This window comes from Astyanax mexicanus, chromosome 3 (genome assembly GCF_023375975.1).
Source record: "Astyanax mexicanus isolate ESR-SI-001 chromosome 3, AstMex3_surface, whole genome shotgun sequence".
Lineage (NCBI taxonomy): Eukaryota > Metazoa > Chordata > Actinopteri > Characiformes > Acestrorhamphidae > Astyanax > Astyanax mexicanus.
In genome coordinates this window covers 64,418,620-64,440,215 of record NC_064410.1, presented here as the reverse complement: position 1 = coordinate 64,440,215, position 21,596 = coordinate 64,418,620, and the positions used below count along the sequence as shown (strand labels likewise).

The 21,596-nt window shown below is 35.7% G+C and overlaps 1 protein-coding gene across 2 annotated transcripts in view; it reads left to right on the top strand.

Annotated features, from left to right (window-relative positions):
- kank2 (KN motif and ankyrin repeat domains 2) overlaps positions 1 to 13,855 on the top strand; it is an 80,017-nt gene extending 66,162 nt beyond the window's left edge. For both annotated transcript variants that reach the window (XM_049475628.1, XM_022667195.2), the window contains exons 10-13: positions 1,043 to 1,185; positions 2,113 to 2,313; positions 4,630 to 4,728; positions 7,753 to 13,855. In XM_049475628.1, the coding sequence (XP_049331585.1) occupies positions 1,043 to 1,185; positions 2,113 to 2,313; positions 4,630 to 4,728; positions 7,753 to 7,809 (500 nt within the window). In that variant the 3' untranslated portion in view covers positions 7,810 to 13,855. The remainder of the gene's footprint in view (positions 1 to 1,042; positions 1,186 to 2,112; positions 2,314 to 4,629; positions 4,729 to 7,752) is intronic.
- The last annotated feature ends 7,741 nt before the right edge of the window (positions 13,856 to 21,596 follow it).

Below are 21,596 nucleotides of genomic sequence, written 5' to 3'. Positions count from 1 at the left end.
AGTAAGGTAAGGTTACGGTAATACTGGAGTAAGGGTAAGATAAGATTATAGAAAGAGTAAGGTTTATGGTAAGATTAGAGTAGGGCTATGGGTAAGGTTTGGTAATGGGTAAGAGTAAGGTACGATTAGAATGACGATTAGAACCCAGAATCATTACATTTACAGTACATTACATTACAGTACATTACATTACATTACAGTACATTACATTACATTACATTACAGTACATTACATTTCATTTGGCAGACGCTTTTAAAATATGGGTGAAATGAGGTTAGAAGTAGTTAGTGTGTTAGTGGTGTTAAGAGAGTAAGTGCTCTTTGAAGAGCTCTGTCTTCAGGAGTTTATTAAAGATAGTGAGAGATTCTCCTGATCTGGTAGTAGAAGGTAGTTAGTTAGAGGTGTTAGGAGAGTAAGTGCTCTTTGAAGAGCTCTGTCTTCAGGAGTTTATTAAAGATAGTGAGAGATTCTCCTGATCTGGTAGTAGAAGGTAGTTAGTTAGAGGTGTTAGGAGAGTAAGTGCTCTTTGAAGAGCTCTGTCTTCAGGAGTTTATTATTAAAGATAGTGAGAGATTCTCCTGATCTGGTAGTAGAAGGTAGTTAGTTAGAGGTGTTAGGAGAGTAAGTGCTCGTTGAAGAGCTCTGTCTTCAGGAGTTTATTAAAGATAGCGAGAGATTCTCCTGATCTGGTAGTAGAAGGTAGATAGTTAGAGGTGTTAGGAGAGTAAGTGCTCTTTGAAGAGCTCTGTCTTCAGGAGTTTATTAAAGATAGTGAGAGATTCTCCTGATCTGGTAGTAGAAGGTAGTTAGTTAGAGGTGTTAGGAGAGTAAGTGCTCTTTGAAGAGCTCTGTCTTCAGGAGTTTATTAAAGATAGTGAGAGATTCTCCTGATCTGGTAGTAGAAGGTAGTTAGTTAGAGGTGTTAGGAGAGTAAGTGCTCTTTGAAGAGCTCTGTCTTCAGGAGTTTATTAAAGATAAGTGAGGGTGTGACAGGTGTGTAATTCAGGAGTGTGACAGGTGTGTGTGTGTGTGTGTGTGCAGGTCTCTGTAATGCTGATAAGCAGAATAAAGCTGGTTACACAGCGATCATGCTGACGGCTTTGGCTGCGTTCCACTCAGACAGCGACCTTCAGACCGTCCTGCAGCTGCTCCGCACCGGAGACGTCAACGCCAAGGCCAGCCAGGTACTGTTCCTCTACTGAACTGATCCTTTACTAAACTGATTCTTTACTAACTGATCCTCTACTGGACAGATCCTTCACTGAACTGATCCTTCACTGAACTGATTCTTTACTGAACTGATTCTTTACTAACTGATCCTCCACTATACTGATCCTCTACTGAACTGATCCTTTACTGACTGATTTTTTACTGACTGATCCTCTACCGAACTGATCCTCTAGTGATCTGATCCTTTACTGACTGATCCTCCACTGATCTGATCCTCCACTGAACTGATCCTCTACTGAACTGATCCTTTACTGATCTGATCCTTTACTGAACTGATCCTCGACTGAACTGATCCTCTACTGATCTGATCCTCTACTGATCTGATCCTTTACTGAACTGATCCTCCACTGAACTGATCCTCTACTGATCTGATCCTTTACTGAACTGATCCTCGACTGAACTGATCCTCTACTGAACTGATCCTCTAGTGATCTGATCCTATACTGACTGATCCTCCACTGATCTGATCCTCCACTGAACTGATCCTCTACTGAACTGATCCTTTACTAACTGATCCTCTACTGGACTGATCCTTTACTAACTGGTCCTCTGCTGATCTGATCCTCTACTGAACTGATCCTTTACTGAACTGATCCTCTACTGACTGATCATCTACTGAACTGATCCTTTACTGAACTGATCCTCTACTGACTGATCATCTACTGAACTGATCCTTTACTGAACTGATCCTCTACTGAACTGATCTTTTACTGAACTGATCCTTTACTGGACCGATCCTTTACCTATCCAATCACATCTCATCACATTCTGTCTGTAATTAGCTCTTGGAAAAGTCATTAGCCGAGGGGTTCACACACTTCTCCCCTCAGTGTGAATGTTAGCATGTTAGCATGTTAGCACGTTGTGTATGTGATGTGCAGGCGGGTCAGACGGCTCTGATGCTGGCGGTGAGTCACGGTCGGGGGGATATGGTGCGAGCGCTGCTCACCTGTGGAGCTCAGGTGAATCTGCAGGATGATGATGGATCCACGGCGCTGATGTGCGCCTGTGAGCACGGACACGTCGACATCGTGCGACAGCTGCTGTCTGTGCCCGGCTGTGACGCCACTCTCACAGATAACGTGAGTAAAAATTATATATATTTATAATTAAACGTTTAATCACATTAATATTAATCCTAATAAATTATAATTAAACGTTTAATACGCATTATGGGGTGGTTTTCTGGCTTAAGTAAGGATTTAGTAAAGAGAAGCTGTTAAATTTAGTACGGTATAATAGTATGGTAAAATAAAAATGAACAAAAATTCAAATACAAAATTTTATAAATTTAATTTTGCGAAATCCTAAAAAATCATAAATAAATTGACAAAAAGAAAAAAGTAAATGCAAAAAGAAAAAAAAAGTAAAATCCTATAAAATCATAAAGAAATTACATTTTTTTAGAAACTGAACAATTGTATGGTACATTGTAAATAGTAAAATTAGTGAAATCCTAAAAAAAATTCATGGTAAAATGAAAATAATAATAAAAAAATGTTATGGCAAAAAAATAAAAAATGAATGAATGAATGACAGGATTGAATGGAAAAGACGAGAAAAATCCTGTGAAATCAAAGATTTTTTGTTTAGAAAAAGAACAATTGTAAAAAGAAAAATAGTAAATTGTAAATGATAAGTTATAAAACCATTGACAAAAAATTCAATATTTTCTAGAAAATGTAGTAAAATTTACTGCAGTACAATTTTATGTGAAAATGGCTAAAAGAAAAACAGTTTTTTAGAAACTGTAAAATGTTGTAGGGATAAATTCAATCAATTAATCAACCATTATTTTTACTCAGAAATATATTGAGGTGTAGCTGAGGTCATTTACAGCATAAAAGGGATTAAAAACAAATAATAAGGAACAAAAAAGTAAAAATAAATAAATAAATAAATAAATAAATACTAAATCAACATTTAATTTAGATGATAAAAATATATATTGTTGCTGTCCAATTAAAACACTTATCTCCATTTTTAATTTACTACATCATTTGAACAGACAAACTCTCCTGTACACTGTGCCAACATTTCTTAATGAATGGACCAATAGAAACTCTTCTTTAAAATGACCTAAAATAAACTCTTTTTACATTGACTTCTATTGAAAGTTTACGAGGTTTCTTTCTCTCTCCTGTAAAGTTGCTGTTTTTGGAGATACGTGTTTTTCGTTGGACAGTGACAATATGTAAAAAGAAAAAAATAGAAAAATCTCAAAGACCATAAAAACAAATTTTATCACATAAAAGTGAATAATGTACAAAATATAAAATAAAGAAAAAGATAACAATAGTAAAAGTAAAGTAAATTATAAGAATTATAAAAAATATAAAATGAGTAATAATGAACTGAGAACTTAGGAATCAAAATATAAAACAATAGTCATCATCAGTCACAATTATATGGTAAAATGAAAATAGTTAATTGTAAAATAAGCTAAGATGAGATGAGATAAGATAAAAGAGCCTTTTATTATCTTAATTGGGGAAATTTGCATTGTTACAGCATCTTATAAACAATATAAAAAGATACATAGAGAGATCATCAAAAGTAAGATACACATCTGTTATCTTAACAAAATAAGTAAAAATCTACAAATGTACAGGCGATAATTTACAAATAGAAAAAAAGAAATACTAAATATGAAAAATGAAATAAAAAGAACTACAATTAACTTTTAAGTTTGCATTACTATTACTGATTACAAGTACTGATCCTGCACATAAGAACAGTACATTCAATTGTTTAAATTAGTAAAATCGGGGCGCCGAGTGGTCCAGCGGTCTAAAGCGCTGCCACTGTGAGCAGGAGGTCGCAGGTTTGAATCCCGCTCATGCAGCTTTACCATCAAGCTGCCGGCGCTCAGAGGGAGCACAATTGGCCCTGCTCCCTCTGGGTGGGTACAGTACAGTAGATGGTGCTCTCTCCCCACATCACTCCTAGGGTGATGTCTGCAGCACAGGGCGTCTGTGAGCTGATGTATCAGAACCGAGTCGCTGCGCTTTACTCTGTGATGCTACTCGGTAATGCTACTGCATCAGCAGCAGCTCAAAAAGAGGCGGAGTCTGACTACACATGTATCAGAGGAAGCATGTGTTAGTCTTCACCCTCCTGGTGTGTTGGGGGGCATCACTAGTGATAGGGGGGGAGTCCTAATGAGTGGGTTGGGTAATTGATCGTGTAAATTGGGGAGAAAAATAGGAAAAAATATTAAACAAAATAAATAAATTTGTAAAATCGTATAAAATATTAAAGAAATTGACAAAAATCAAAACATTTTCTAGTAAAATTTAGTACAGTCCAAATAATAATACAGTTAAAATAATATTGATCAGTTTGATTGATCGGTGAAAGTGTCCTCGTACTGTATCCTCGTCCCTCTGTTCTTTCAGGACGGCAGCACCGCTCTCTCCATCGCGCTGGAGGCCAGTCAGAACGACATCGCCGTGCTTCTGTACGCCCATCTCAACTTCGCCAAACCACCGTCTCCCGTGAGTAAAATTACACTATCAATATATTTATATTTCATTATATTTATAAATATATTTATATTTATATAGATACTTTCCGAAACATTACGTGGCCACGAAAAAAAAATGTGTTTTGTAAAATGAAGTGTAATGAGATGGAGTGCTGCTACAGACTAGTAGCTCTCCAGCCCAGAGGGTTGTTGAACCCAGTTGCAGAACAGCTGATCTTAAACGGGTAAACCCTGTTGAATCCTGAGGGATTGAACCTCAAACCCGTGTCGTCAGGGTCGCGCTCCAATACACTACCACTGCCCCAGCTAACGAATTATTGGGACACAGCTGAAAAAAAAACTAATACCCTTATAAGGAGATCGGATGCCTGAGAACGGGCGGAAGCTAAAGTCACAGAAAGAGAGAGAGACACGGGGGGGGGGGGGGGGGGTGTAAACAAAAGCTCACCAGAGAAGCATTTTATTACTTTTAATTTTTCATTATAGTTCAAACAAACAGCCTCGCGGGCCAGATGCTTCACGCAGGCCTATTGCAGACCCCTGCTATATGTCCTTTATTTATGTTCTTTAACTTGCCATTAAATTAAAAATTACTTTTAGAACAAAAAAAAAAAGACTCTTAGAACTTTTACTTTTCAAAGTCATTTTAACTCAATAATAAAAAAAAAACCCAAAACAAAACACCAGTTAAGATATTCTGAATCTTGGGTCCAAATAAAAAAAAATAAGATTTTATTTGATTAAAATTTTATTTAAAGGATTTTGAGAGAATTTGAGAGCTTTTGCCATTGGCAGCCTTTTGTTGCTTAATGTAAACATATAGTTCTCAATTTAAAAAAAAATATATATGTTTTCATTTATTTTCCCTACATAGTAAATGAATAGTGTAGGAATCATAAGAAATGATGTAGTAACTTAAAAGTGTTCAACAAACCAAAATAAAAGCTGTTTACTTGCAGTTTCTGAGGCTGGTAACTCTGATGAACTGTTCCTTTCCTGGAGTGCTTCGTTTTTGATGGTCTTTTTTGTGGCTGCATTTAAGGATACTTCTAAACTTCTTGAAAATATTACTTTTTTTTTTTGTCTGTATTTAGTTGAGTAGTTGTTGCTTCTCATAACCTGGATTCGAACATTACTACTCAAATATTCAGTATTCACTGTATACCTGTAACTCTACCTCTTCACTACTTTACTTTAACTGATGCTCTCAAACACTTTATTAAGAGACAAGAAATTCAAGTAATTAACTCTTGATGAGTTCAGCACAGCTGTTAACTGAAAGCCTGAATTCCAGGAGACTCTACCTCATAAAACTGACTGAGAAAATCCAGCAGAGATGTTCAAAACTTAAAACTGATCATCTAAACAAGAGGAGATACTTTGAAGAATGTAAAATATAATAAAACATATTCTTCATAGTTTGGATGACATTAGTATTAATCTACAATCCAGAATACTCCAGTGAAAGGAGGAGAAAAATAAAGTACAGTCTGTAATTATTATACAACTAAAGAGTGAAATATAGGATCAGTGGAGATAAAATAAAAGTGGGTTTAATTGGTGTAAAAATATGGAGGTGGTCATAATGTTATGTTTTATTATCAGTGCTACGCATTTTTAGTATTGAGAAACATCCTATACCTCCCTCTGGTGGTTGGGAATGGTCTAGATCAGGGGTGTCCAAACTTTTTTTGTTGGGGGCCAGAATGAGAAATATATTTGAAGTCACGGACCACAGACTCTATAATAAAACAAATAATGAAATATACCACTTTAAATAATACATTTTCCTGATTATTTCATTTACACACCATTTTACTTCACTTACTATCTTTATCTTTGACAGTGTTGTGTAAACTAAGATTTTTCAAATTGATGTGTCATTTCATGATGTCTCTTAATATTAAACTCCTTAATTACGGCAACTTTTAGATTTTGGCCCGTTTTTCTGCGCTAGATATGCGCACCCTCTCCGCTTTTAGACTCTTTGGCCCGATTTTTTGCGCTAGAAATGCGCACTCTCTCCACTTTTAGACTCTTTGGCCCGTTTTTCTGCGCTAGAAATGCGCACTCTCTCCGCTTTTAGACTCTTTGGCACTGTTTTTCTGCGCTAGAAATGCGCACTCTCTCCACTTTTAGACTCTTTGGCCCGTTTTTCTGCGCTAGAAATGCTCACTCTCTCCGCTTTTAGACTCTTTGGCCCGATTTTCTGCGCTAGATATGCGCACTCTCTCCACTTTTAGACTCTTTGGCCCGATTTTCTGCGCTAGAAATGCGCACTCTCTCTGCTTTTAGACTCTTTGGCCCGATTTTCTGCGCTAGAAATGCGCACTCTCTCCGCTTTTAGACTCTTTGGCCTGTTTTTCTGCACTAGAAATGCGCACTCTCTCCACTTTTAGACTCTTTGGCCCGTTTTTCTGCGCTAGAAATGCGCACCCTCTCTGCTTTTAGACTCTTTGGCCCGTTTTTCTGCGCTAGAAATACGCACTCTCTCCGCTTTTAGACTCTTTGGCCCGATTTTCTGCGCTAGAAATGCGCACTCTCTCCACTTTTAGACTCTTTGGCCCGTTTTTCTGCGCTAGAAATGCGCACCCTCTCTGCTTTTAGACTCTTTGGCCCGTTTTTCTGCGCTAGAAATACGCACTCTCTCCGCTTTTAGACTCTTTTGCCCGTTTTTCTGCGCTAGAAATGCGCACTCTCTCCGCTTTTAGACTCTTTGGCCCGTTTCTGACACCTAGCGTTCAAACTTTGAATCTCACATTATAAAAACCTGCTTAACAGCGGGCCAACTTTCATTCTATTTCTAAAATACCTCGCGGGCCGCTCCAAAAAAGGAAACGGGCTGCAAATGGCCCGCGGGCCGTAGTTTGGACATCCCTGGTCTAGCAGGTCACTCAACCACAGTCTGGACCCTGACATAAAGTAAAAAAACAACAAAAATGTGAATATAGAAAATGTGTCCCAGTTAATTATATATATATATGTATTCCTGTACTAAATTAGCATTTATCTTTTATGTCGTTTCTTCTCTCAGGTGTCTCCAAAGTCTCCAATTTTGGGATCTCCGCCCTCTTCCTCTGAACTGAAGTGATCCCAGCATCCAGCCGTGTTCCTCACACATTATACCAATCTACACATATAACTGATAGAAATCGTTTGTTTTTGGGGTGTTTTTATATATATATATATACACATGCATATATTTGTGCACTCTTCCAAAAATTTAGCACTTAATCTAAAAGTAAAGAAAATGTTAAAGTATGATCTGATAAGCCATAACCACTGCCATCATAACCACCTGCTTAAACACTGTAATATTAAAATCCAATGTACCAACAAATCACTCCACAAGACCTCTGAAGGAGTTTCTGCAGTGTCTGACCCAAGACTTTAGGATTTAAAGGAGAACTCTGGTGTTAAAATGGACTTCTGGTGTAGTAAAACATATTAAAGAGTTCTTAAGGTACTGAAGTAAAGGTAAAGATGGCGCTAAACATTGTTTTTTAATAAACTTAGTAAAGTTTAGTACTTTTTATCATGTTTTACGACGACAAAAGTCAATTTTAGACCGGAGTTCTCCTTTAAGTCCTGTATGTTGGGAGGTTGGCAGGACCTATATAAAAAAAAAAAAAGAGTTTTGGTGCCGTGACCCTGATACTGATTCACCACTTTTTGTATCCAGCTAACAATTTTTGGTGAGTAGAACATTTTCTGAAAGTTACATTTAACATTCTTAGAACGTTCAGTCTTTTTAGATCATTTTTAGTTTTGGGAATTTTATATTTAACGTTTCCATAATTTATCTCCATAGTATCAGTCTAGCGGATTACATTAAGTGAGAAACATTCTAAAAACGTTGTGATGCAAACTATTATTATAAATCATTATTTCTGAAACGTTGCAGGCTAAACGTTCTTAAAATGTTCTCTGTTAGTTGGGTAGATATTGACCACTACATACCAGTAACATCCCACAAGACCTGCCTGATGGTCTGGAGATGTTCTAATGTGCATATATATATATATATATATATAGACATATATATATACATGTGTATATATATACATATATACGTATACATATATATATATATACATTTTATTGAAAAGTTACTTCATTCCAGTAATTTAGTTAAAAATGTGAAACTCATATATTATATAGATGTATTAAAAACAGAGTGATCTATTTTCAGCGTTTATTTCTTTTATTATTGATGATTATCCGCATCTCTATAAAAGTTGTTGTCAGCAGAGGGAAGAGGGAAGTGCTGTAAGATTTTGGAGATGCGGATTTCATTTTCCAGCAGGACTTGGCACACTGCCCACATTGCATCCAAAAGTACCAATTGGTCTTATTATATAATATTCTAATCTTCTGAGACACTGATTTATGGGTTTTCATTGGCTGTAAGCTTCATAATCATCATCAACAATAAAATAAATAAATAAATGCTTAGAATAGATCATTCTGTGTGTTTATTACATCTATATAATATATATGAGTTTCACATTTTCAACTGAAATTATTACTGAAATAAAGTAACTTTTCAATGACTTTCCATGATTTTTTGGCATGCACTAGTATATATATATATATATATATCCACTCCTTGACTGGTAATACCAGAGCAGCAGTGTTATTCACCTTTTACCTGGCAGTGGTTTTAATGTTATGGCTGGTTGATGTATAAACACTAGTTTTGTATATGAGTATACCATCATACCTGCTATCCTGTTCCATGTGGGCTGGAGATAATTGTAATGATAATTGATCATTATTATCTCATTAAATCAGTCCTACACGCAGTATGAGATGTTTAGATGCTGTTTGGATGCACAAAATACTGTATAAAATTATTTTAGTCCACGGCAGTCAGCCGCTAACAATGCTAACCTGGGACGATGCTAAGAATTCTAATGTGACACATAAAAAGTGGGACTTATTTGGGTTAGATTTGCCATAAAACACTGAGAAATTATAGATAATCCAGTTGTGGAAAATTGTAAAGTCTTTAGCAAGCTGTTTTATTTTAAATTTTAAGAATATTTAAATAAAATGCCAGTTTAGTCAACTCTGGTTTGATCTAATTCCAGGCTTAATCTGAATTAAATGGAACACAGCATTAGATTATTGAATTTACAGAAAGGCAGCTTTTCCCAAACTTGGATTAAACCTTGGGTCTTGGGCTACACAGCATTTAAAATAGAAATATAAGATTTAATTTTAATTGAAAGAAAATTATAGCCGAGGACTCCCCGTCTGGATCAGAATAAACCAATGATAATCCACCTGCACAGAACAGATAATCACTATAAATTGAATATGATTATGATTATGCTTTAATCATATTCTGCAATACTTTTTAAAGCCATGAGTCGTTGTTTTTTACAGGTTTACAGCACAGATTTTACAGTTAAAACAAAAAAGCATATTACTTCAGCAGTCTTTGATAAAATAAAGGTATATAACAGCATATCAGACTTTTTTCAAACCAGCGATTGATTTTAGCGTATATTTTTTATTCCACGTCTTTTTCACAAGAATTTGCCGTTTCTTGGTTCAGCTCTGTCTGTTTCTTGATGGTAAATTTTTTTAAATATTGGACTTTTTATCATTTTGTTACAGTTTATAACGTCTCCACCTGTTTTACAGCAGCGTGTCTAATAGGATATAATAGGAATTTCACTAATTTGCCTTGTTTTGTGCAGAATAACAGCAATAGCAGCAGAAGCAGCGTGTTGTTGACGTATATCGATGTAGAGTCCTCCTTTACTCCTGTAGTTTCAGTGTGTGGACTTTAAACCTCCTGACCTGTAGAGGGCAGTGCGTTTTCACTTCTAAGTTTTGTCAAACATCACACAAAAACCTTGTATCTCCATTTTATCCTCTGTTTTATTTTTACATTTTTACTTTGTTAAAAGTTAAAATTTTCTCCCCAGTTTGCAAGCTTTTATATTGGCAAGAACTTGATAGAATTTGCTGTACATCATGATACAGGAGATTCATTTCAATATAAATATATCACTTTATTTCAAGATACTGTAAGCTAGATGATTATGGGCCATTCCACTGAATGGGTGCCAATTGCTTGTTGTAATTCTTCCAAATTAAACTTAATTTTTTAAAAACCTTTTTAAACTCTGAATCTAATAAAACACTTATTTAACTCTACAAGGTTTTTTAATTTCTTTAATTTTCTCTCAAGAAAGTCTTTATTTTAAAGAAATGGTTATAACTTAAATGTTCAAAAATTTATATTTATGACCAAAAAAAACCCTTCTTTTACTGGAACTCAGTCCTGTTACTTTTAATGTTTTAAATAACAGGACTGAAAGAAACAGGAATGAGTTTTTAGCATAGAATTAGCAAAAACATGCTAAATGCTAAATGGCGGCTAATATGCTAATAGCCTGAGGACACCAAGCACATTCTAGTTATTTCCCCAAAAAATTGTATTATTATTAAAAATAAACCAATAATATGTAAGAATGAATGTAGGTAACAGGACTGAGTGTTGAGATTGAGCTCCTCAGTCATCGTTACAATAAGATCAAATATACAGAAAAAAATAACTAATGAGGAACTTAATTCTGGTCTTCCCATGATCTTCAGAACCAGAACCAGCTGATGATGTCACTTCCTGTTGTAGATGTGACTTCCTGTTGTAGAATTTTTCCAGATGTTTCAGATGATCAGGGTAATGTGTTACGGTAACAGGACTGAGTGAAACAACAACAGGGACACAACTAAAATGTGTATTTAACTTAAATATTATGGATTATTTTTATTTTTTTTAAAGCAGAGATGGGATTTGGAGTCACACAACAATGCAAAATAAATTACATCTCTGAAGGATTTTAATAAATATATAATTATATTTCATGGTAAAGTTTATAGTTAGAGAGTGGGGGGGGCAGGGAACTAATGCTATTTTTTCAGTGTTATAAGTAGTTTTTATTAATGTTTTTAATTATATATCTTACTTTTGCAGTTAGGTCGATGTACAAGACACTATGCTCAATAATAAAATGTAGTTTAAAGTTATTATGTGCGCACATGTAATTTCCTGGGAACAGAAATGGCACCCACTTTGTGAAATGGCCCTTATATTGCGATTACTTGTATAATTTTTTTTTACACTATTATACTTAACCATCATATCATGAAAAATGTACTTTTTATCCAATCAGAATAGTAGGTTCTAATGGCAAAATACAACACTGATATCTAGTGGGCGGGCTTTAAACCCAACACTAAATTTAACCACTGTCTTTGAGCAATTTGTAGAAGTAAACTAATTTATTGTAAAACATTTAAGTAAAAATCAAAAATTAGTTTTTGACCATCAATATAGTATTGCAAAACATAATGCAAAAAAAAAAATACTATTAAACATAGTAATATTTTATCCCCTCATTTAAAGAAGTTACTACGCTTTTGGAGATACATGGTTTTTGGTGTGACTGTGACGATATGTAGGTTAAAACTCTTTTCGAGAGTGTGTGTCAGACTGTAGTATAAAAGTAGGCTCTCCAAAGACAAAACTGATGAGCAGATGGTTAAATAAAGCCCTATCTGTACAGGATTAGTTTCTCAGGGGGTTTGGGGGTAATTTTCTCTTTTATGCGGGTTTTTATCCTCTGTGATTTTATTCCCGTCCAGAACTATCATGTAGGTGTTTTATTTCTCAGACGTCCTCTGAGTAAATTACAGGCTGAATTATCTACTGTTTTTCTCTGAACTCAGTGCTCCTCCGGTAATTTTAGTCCCGTCCGGACGCACATCTCTGAGTTTCGTCTCCTCACCTTTAATAAAATAGATATTTGTCCACTGCCGCTCACCGTAATTACACTTTGGGTGCGCTACGGTTTCCACGGAGATCCACGTAAAAAAAAAAAACACAACAGCGAGTGGAAATGGAGGAGCTACTGAACACCGCGATGTCGTCACGTGACAGAGAAAACCAGAAAAAAAAAAAAAACTCACTGATCCTCCTGTTTTTTTAAACTGCAGTCTGGATGCAGGAGTTTTATCACTAAAAAGTAGAAGTGTGAAATATTTTTAACACAGACGAACCCCTGAGAAACTAATCCTGTCCAGATAGAGCTTTCTACTCAGTGATAAAACTCCTGCATCCGGACCGCAATTATAAAAACAGGAGGATCAGTGAGTTTTTAGGCTTTTTTCTCTGTCACATGACATCACGGCGTTCAGTAGCTCCTCCATTTCCACTCGCTGTTGTGTTTTTAACGTGGATCTCTGTGGAAACCGTGGCGCGTCAAAAGTGTAATTACAGTGCGCGGCAGTGGACAAATATCTATTTTATTAAAGGCGAGGAGACGAAACTCAGAGATGTGCGTCCGGACGGGACTAAAATTACCGGAGGAGCACGGAGTTCAGAGAAAAACAGTAGATAATACAGCCTGTAATTTTATTAGAGGACGTCTGAGAAAAACACCTACATGATAGTTCTGGACGGGAATAAAATCACAGAGGATAAAAACCCCCATAAAAGAGAAAATTACCCAGAACCCCCTGAGATACTAATCCGCTCCGGATAGGGCTTTAGAGACTGTTTTTTTTTTTTTAAAACCATCCACAGTTCAGGTGGAAAGTACTGAAATCCCACATTAGGTGGTTCTGAGTTTGGAATTGACGGGTGGAGACGTGTTGTAGAAGCAGGATGCTGAACTAGAAAGTATAAAATAAGGCTTAGAACTATGAGGAATGTGTTTGAATACAGTGTTTTCTGAAATATGAATAATATATGTCATCTCCAAAGGTTTGAAGCAAATGATTATACTATTTTTTAGCTTTTATCCAAACAAGTTTTGAAGTATTTGAATTGCAGCCGTTGTGTGATCCGATTAATATCTCGATTTTTATCCTGGTTTTTACAAATGCTTTATTATCACTTGTTTAGGAACTAATTGGTTTTATAATCTTTTATATTTGTTTTATTTAACTCTCTGTATATCTTTATATTTGAAAATATCTGTTCACGACTATGTATATCTTTTGCCCTGTTTGCCGGTCTTTGTTTTTAATTAGCATCATGTACCCTTACAGAAAAAAACACGCTTTTTGATGTTTTGTTTCCCTTGTTTTAGAAGAAATAAATCTAGACCTTATAGAGATTAACTGTGTGTGGAATTCTTACTGCATATTCTAATATAATATACATATTCAACACCATGCATCAATACTGTATCACATGCAAAAACAAAACAATAAATTACTGCAGTAAAAAGAAAGATATTCAGTGTGATTCAAATATGCCTCAAAAAGACTCAAAAAATCTGCAAAAAATCTGCAAATCATGTCCAGCTACAGTTTTGGTGTCATTTTGGACAATTTTCAAAAAAAAATTTTTTTAGTGAAAACTACATCAAATTAGTGAGGAAATGTCTGGCCATGGTGGATTGTATCCTATTACATTGAAATATGCCTAAAAAAAAAACACTTTTCATCAAAATTGTAAATTTATGTAAGGCTATAGTATTACATGTTTTTCTAACTTTGGTTTATTTAACAAACTGTATAAAGTTATATTCAAATATATTACAAAAAAATATATCGTTCGTCATCAAAATTTACATTTAATGTAAAGCTGTAGTATTACGTTTTTCTGTTATTTTGGGCCATTCATGAAACTCATTATATTTTTTTCACTGAAAACTACATAAAAAAAAGTGTTAAAATGCCTGAGCATGGTGAATTAAATGCAGTTTCATTCAGAAACGCCACAACAAACACTTTTCTTTTTTAATTAAAATCACCAAATGTATATAAGGCTATAGTATTACATTTTAGTGCAATTTTAGGCCATTCATCAAACTTCAGTGAAAACTACCTGAAAAATGCCTGGGCATGGTTATCTGTATCCAGTTTTATAAAAAAAAAATACCACCAAAAAACTTTTTATTTTTCATAAAAATCACCATTTTACATATTTACATATTAAGTTTTGGAGTAATTCTGGGCCATTCATATTTTTTTCAGTGAAAACTGCATCAAATGAGTGTGCAAACACCTGGACATGAGTATCCAGTGTCATCCAAATGGTCCCAAATGGTCCCTAAAAAACAGTTTCATTTTACACCGATCTTGCCAATTAACTTTAGTCAATAGTATTATGTTTTGGTGTAATTTTGGGTCATTCATGAAAACTACCTCAAATGAGTGGGAAAATGCCTGTGAATGGTGGATTGCATCAAGTTTTATTCAAATATAGCACAAGAAACGCATTTTTTTCTTTTTTTCTTCATAAAAATCTGCATTTTATGTGAAGATATAGCATTAAGTTTTCGTCTTTCTCGGGCTCACATTTACACAAGCACCAAAGTACAGTTTGTTGTAGCAAGCATCATCTCTTTTGGTACAACATAAACAGGATGAAACATTAGAACAGGGGTGTCCAAACTTTTTTTGTTGGGGGCCAGAAGGAGAAATATATTTGAAGTCACGGACCACAGACTCTGTAATAAAACAAATAATGAAATATACCACTTTAAATAATACATTTTCCTGATTATTTCATTTACACACCATTTTACTTGACCTACTATCTTTATCTTTGACAGTGTTGTGTAAACTAAGATTTTTCAAATTGATGTTTAATTTCATGATGTCTCTTAATATTAAACTCCCTAGAAATGCGCACTCTCTTCGCTTTTAGACTCTTTGTCCCGTTTTTCTGCGCTAGAAATGCGCACTCTCTCCGCTTTTAGACTCTTTGTCCCGTTTTTCTGCGCTAGAAATGCTCACCCTCTCCGCTTTTAGACTCTTTGGCCTGTTTTTCTGCGCTAGAAATGCGCACTCTCTCCGCTTTTAGACTCTTTGTCCCGTTTTTCTGCGCTAGAAATGCGCACTCTCTCCGCTTTTAGACTCTTTGGCCTGTTTTTCTGCGCTAGAAATGCGCACTCTCTCCGCTTTTACACTCTTTGGCCCGTTTTTCTGCGCTAGAATGCGCACTCTCTTCGCTTTAAGACTCTTTGGCCTGTTTTTCTGCGCTAGAAATGCGCACTCTCTCCGCTTTTAGACTCTTTGTCCCGTTTTTCTGCGCTAGAAATGCGCACTCTCTCCGCTTTTTGACTCTTTGGCCCGTTTCTGACACCTAGCGTTCAAACTTTGAATCTCACATTATAAAAACCTGCTTAACAGCGGGCCAACTTTCATTCTATTTCTAAAATACCTCGCGGGCCGCTCCAAAAAAGGAAACGGGCCGCAAATGGCCCGCGGGCCGTAGTTTGGACACCCGTGCATTAGAGGAAAGAGATCAAGCAGTTATTCAGTCAGCAGCCTGATATCATACAATCACACGTTGTAAAAAAAATCTTTGGGTTTTACAGTTTAACTCTAAATTAATGTATGCTTTTAAATTTAGAAAATAACGCTCAACTATCATAACATATAATTATATATAGTCTGGTAGGTAAATAGTGAATTTACTATGAACTTCTGAAGTGAATTTCTTATTCTGTAGAAATGTAAAAGTTTATTAACATTAATATAATAATGAGATAAAAAGACATTTAGGTGTGCAACTGAATCACATCATAATTTAGAAGCCAAATGTGACAACATAAAAACTTAATGAGGAGAATGAGTAGACTGTCTAAAGTACTCTTCTGACAGTGTTGGGTACTGGGTATTAGGTCTGATAGTCATTTTTGTGAGACGATTTAAGACTGAGGAGATAATGGTCTGGGAATTAGGCGAAAAGTGCTATTTCACCATTAATTATAAATATTAATTAATTAATATTATATTACATGCTGTGCTCACAGGGTCATTGTGAAAAAAATCAACAGCAATATTTGTCCTTCTTCAGGATTTTCACAGTCTAATGTATTGTGTATTAGATATGATAGTTTTCTAGACAATTTAAGACTGAAGAGATAATGGTCTGGGAATAAGGCGAAAAGTGAAAGCAATAACGTTTTAAATAATATCATCTAATATTATTTACATTATATTCCACTCAGAATTAAACTCTGTCCCTCGCATTGTGTTCTCTCCTTTATTCAGGGCGTTTACACATCCCAAGTATGTACTGCTGCAGACTGGAGCACCTCCAAAGAGGAGGGCTTACCTCCAAATGGGAGGTCCACAGCTCCAAAGGGGAGCGCGTTTGTGCGCGAGACCTCTCTCACCACGGCTCCGGCGAATGTCATAATAAAAGTCTTCCGTGATTATTATTATTACTATTATTCTATTACATCAAATTTAGTGTTATATAGAATGTACTATCACATTATATTATATTATATTATATTATATTATATTATATAAAAGTCTACATCGTAAGGCAGGGAGACCTCACTCAACACAGCTCCATTTCTCTGCTGAATGCCACAAAAAAAGTCCTCCGTGATTAAAAGGCTCATGGATGTCAATAAATATATTAGTCAACAATTAATGATTATTTATATTTCTTAAATGTCAATATAATAAAATACGTGTAGTGTGTATGTATTTATAATATTATTGGCTATGAATAAACAACTGCCTTTATTATTTAAAGCTTTACTATTTTATAATTTGAAAAATTCACAGCATGGCAAAAGTTTAAACGTTTTAAATAAATAAAATGTGGTTGCAATGTGCACAACATGCTTTTAGACTCTTAGCAAATGCATTAAAAAAAATTAATAAACGAAATAGATTAATTAATTAACCTTTGGGGTTATTTACAAGCACAAAACGTCGTGAAAAACACCATAAACACCATACCGCGTAACACCAAGCACCATCCTACTTGGAGGTAGGCTCCGCCTGTTTGGAGGTATGTTCCTCCCCTTTGGAGGTGCTCCAGGCTGCAGCTATACCCTTCTCTTGCACAGCGCTTTGCTAACATGCTGTTTTTACTGTTAAAATGCGACATCTACAGGCGGCCGCATGTATGTTCAGCCAGCATTTAAGGTGGGACGGAAATCTGAATAAGAACTTCAGCCTGGTCTTTTGTACCAGACCATATAAAAAGAAACATATCATCTATATACCTATACCAAACCTTAATATGCTCAAAAATCCATTGTTGGTATATACAAAATCCTGTTCAAATTTTCCCATAAATAGATTAGCGTAATTAGGAGCAACAGGTGAACCCATAGCTGTACATAGTAAAGATAAAACGTTATTAAGAAAAAATTGTATTTGATTTAAGATGATGCCCCACTTGGATACATATTCAACCTGAAATGTTTTCTATTATTTAAAACACTTTAAAAATGTCCACTAATGCCAGTAAGATCGTAGTTGTGCATATTTTGGCGATTTGGGGTGACCCGCCCTTTTTTTTTTTTTTAAACACCTTTTGCCTTTTTTTTTTTAAATAGAGTAGGCAGGGTAGTTTGTTTGTATTTATTTTCTTTGTTTTCAGGGTAAGTTAAATGTTTTTTTTTTTGTTTAAATGATTTTGTTTGTTGTTTTGTTTGTTGGGTCACCATGAAGCTATTGAATCCTGTCTTTTTCTGTCTCTTATTAAGTTTTGAATCTAGAAAATTGTCAAACGTGTCATTTAAGAGCAAATAAAATGGCTTTGCTTGGTCTGATCCTGAGTGGGCACTCAATTGAAACCTTTTATTGCGTCCTACCCCTAAAGGACGTAATAAGCATCATTGGGTTGCCAATTCACCAACATTGCGTGATGGAGGGAGACAGAGGTCCATATACCCACCCAGAGAGAACAAGGCCAATTATACTCCCTGAGGCTCCGTCTGCCAATGGTAAGCAGCATTACCGGGATTCGAATCAGCGATCCTCAGATCAGTAGCTGGACTATTGAAAGCCCTGTAATAAAATATTTATCATATTACTCAGCCCTACTTTCACCTAAATTACAGAACTTGGCTGAATAATAATATTTTTATCATGGGAAAGTTGTGCAGCAGAATGGAGATCAAACGCTTTATCTGGAAGAACAACATAAAAATAATTACAACAAGCATGTTTGCTTAAACAGGAACCACGAATTCCAGAAATCAACTTGCACAGTATCCTGAATACAGTCCCACAGACCTTGCAGAATAAAAATAAAAACAAAACAATCTTTAGAAGTTTGAATGAATCCTCCCTGAGAAAATGTGGAAGGCCTCTCAGAATGACTGCTAGAAGAAGATACAGGAGCATCCGAGCCTCCACTACTAGACTCTGCAACAGCTTCATCCACCAGGCAGTCAGACTTCTCAACACACAAAGACAGAACTGAACCCCACCCAACACTCACCCAACACACTCGAACAAAACTAAACTGTACACCCCACCCCCCCCCCTTTACACACAAAGACTGAACTTCACCCACACACACACACACCCAGTCAGCACACAGAGGCTGACATGACTTTATTCCTTCAGCAATATTTGCTGCACTCTTAAAAACTATAAACTCTACCTCAGTAACTGCTGTGATTATATATGTTCTATATGTTACAGTATGTCACACATCTCTGCACCTTATCCCCACTATACACTTTATTATACCGTATCGGTACTGCACTGTCCTGTCTTTAAATTGTCTCGTCTTTTGTATTTATTGTATTTATTGTTATTTAGTGTTATAATTTTATAATTTTATGTTGCACTGTCGTCACTCCTGCACTTTATGTTGTCTATTGCTTGTTGTTCTATGTTGCACCATGGTTCCGGAGGAACGTAATTTCATCACACTGTGTACCTGTACTCAGATGTAATGACAATAAAAGCCTCTTGACTTGACTTGACTCTGTTGAAGACAGCACACTCTTAGGACAAAGCGACGGTGCACATCGGTTTTCACCAAAATTTAACAATTAACATCGGTTATATTCAAATACATTCTGATGATAGAACTTTATGTATACAAACTAAATCTGATGAAAATCTCTATGTACATGCTACAAATAATCTAACCCAACAAGACCAAATGTATATCATCTAGTGTAAGGCAGGGTGTCCAAACTACGGCCCGCGGGCCATTTGCGGCCCGTTTCCTTTTATGGAGCGTCCCGCGAGGTATTTTAGAAATAGAATGAAAGTTGGCCCGCTGTTAAGCAGGTTTTTATAATGTGAGATTCAAAGATTGAACGCTAGGTGTCAGAAACGGGCCAAAGAGTCTAAAAGCAGAGAGAGTGCGCATTTCTAGCGCAGAAAAACGGGCCAAAGAGTCTAAAAGCGGAGAGGGTGCGCATTTCTAGCGCAGAAAAACGGGCCAAAGAGTCTAAAAGCGGAGAGAGTGCGCATTTCTAGCACAGAAAAACGGGCCAAAGAGTCTAAAAGCGGAGAGGGTGCGCATTTCTAGCGCAGACAAACGGGGCAAAAGAGTCTAAAAGAGGAGAGGGTGCGCATTTCTAGCGCAGAAAAACGGGCCAAAGAGTCTAAAAGTGGAGAGGGTGCGCATTTCTAGCGCAGAAAAACGGGCCAAAGAGTCTAAAAGCGGAGAGGGTGCGCATTTCTAGCGCAGAAAAACGGGCCAAAGAGTCTAAAAGCAGAGAGGGTGCGCATTTCTAGCGCAGACAAACGGGGCAAAAGAGTCTAAAAGAGGAGAGGGTGCGCATTTTTAGCGCAGAAAAATAGAATATATTTATTTATATATATGTATATATAAAATAGTTGCCGTAATTAAGAAACTAAGAAAAATCTTAGTTTACACAACACTGTCAAATATAAAGATAGTAAATCAAGTAAAATGGTGTGTAAATGAAATAATCAGGAAAAAAGTATTATTTAAATTGGTATATTTCATTATTTGTTTTATTACAGAGTCTGTGGCCCGTGACTTCAAATATATTTCTCCTTCTAGCCCCCAACTAAAAAAGTTTGGACACCCCTGGTGTAAGGTACGTTTTCAGCTGGCATGGACGTTCCTTTGTGTCCTGAGTTGTAGACAGATTAAACCCCCTCACAGGGCAAAGCACACATTAAAAAAAAGCTAAATAAGAGAGAATGTGTGGCAGGTGAGTGTGCATGGCCTATATATATTTCTATACATGTACTCACATCATCATCAAGCAGAGACAGGAGGCTGCTAAGTACTTAAATGCAGTGCCTTCTCCTCTTCCTGCACATTCTGCTTTTTGCTTTCAGTAACATCTGGAAGAAAGTTGACTTCAGACTTTTTAGCTTTCTTAAACTTCTGTTTTGGTCCTACATTTTTTGACGATTGTTTGTGAAGTAAGTGCAAAGCTTACATTTCCACTTAATGCATTAACAGCACTCACACCATCAGATCACAACCTAAAGGATAAAATCATAGAAAGCAATTAGGGTTGCAACAGGAAGAGATTTTAAGGTACAATAATCATCTAAGAAAAGTATTACAATTACCCTAAAATATAAAAAAATAATAATTATAAAAATTAATACAAACTGCTACAACGATATCATGTTATAAAACTAAATCATCATTTATGTTGAGGTAGAGGAAGAGTTCAAAATGTTTTATCAGTAAAAGTATGAGTACAACACTGTAAATGTAATGCAATTGTAACTGTAAAAGTTATAAGTGAAAGATCTGCATTGTAAATGTTCTATAAAATAAAAGTACTGAAAGCATTAAAAGTACTCATTAATCACAAAATTATCATAAATCATTGTAATCATTAAATATTGTAGTTCAAATTAGACAACTCTTACCATTTAATAAGATCTTAACATTAAATTTTTTTTTGAAAAACTGAGCCTAGGTAATTACATTTACTGTCCATCTGTTTTATCTGGGAAATAACTTGCTGTTGTAAATAAAGAGGATTATTTCTGACATGATTGGTATAGCAAAAGAAACTCTTTTATACCAGAAATTCCAAGGCGTACCATAGTTTTGGACGTGCACCACCTGGCAACAGGAATTGGCTTACATTAGGACATTATATGCCACCCTCTACTACGGCTTGGTGAAGA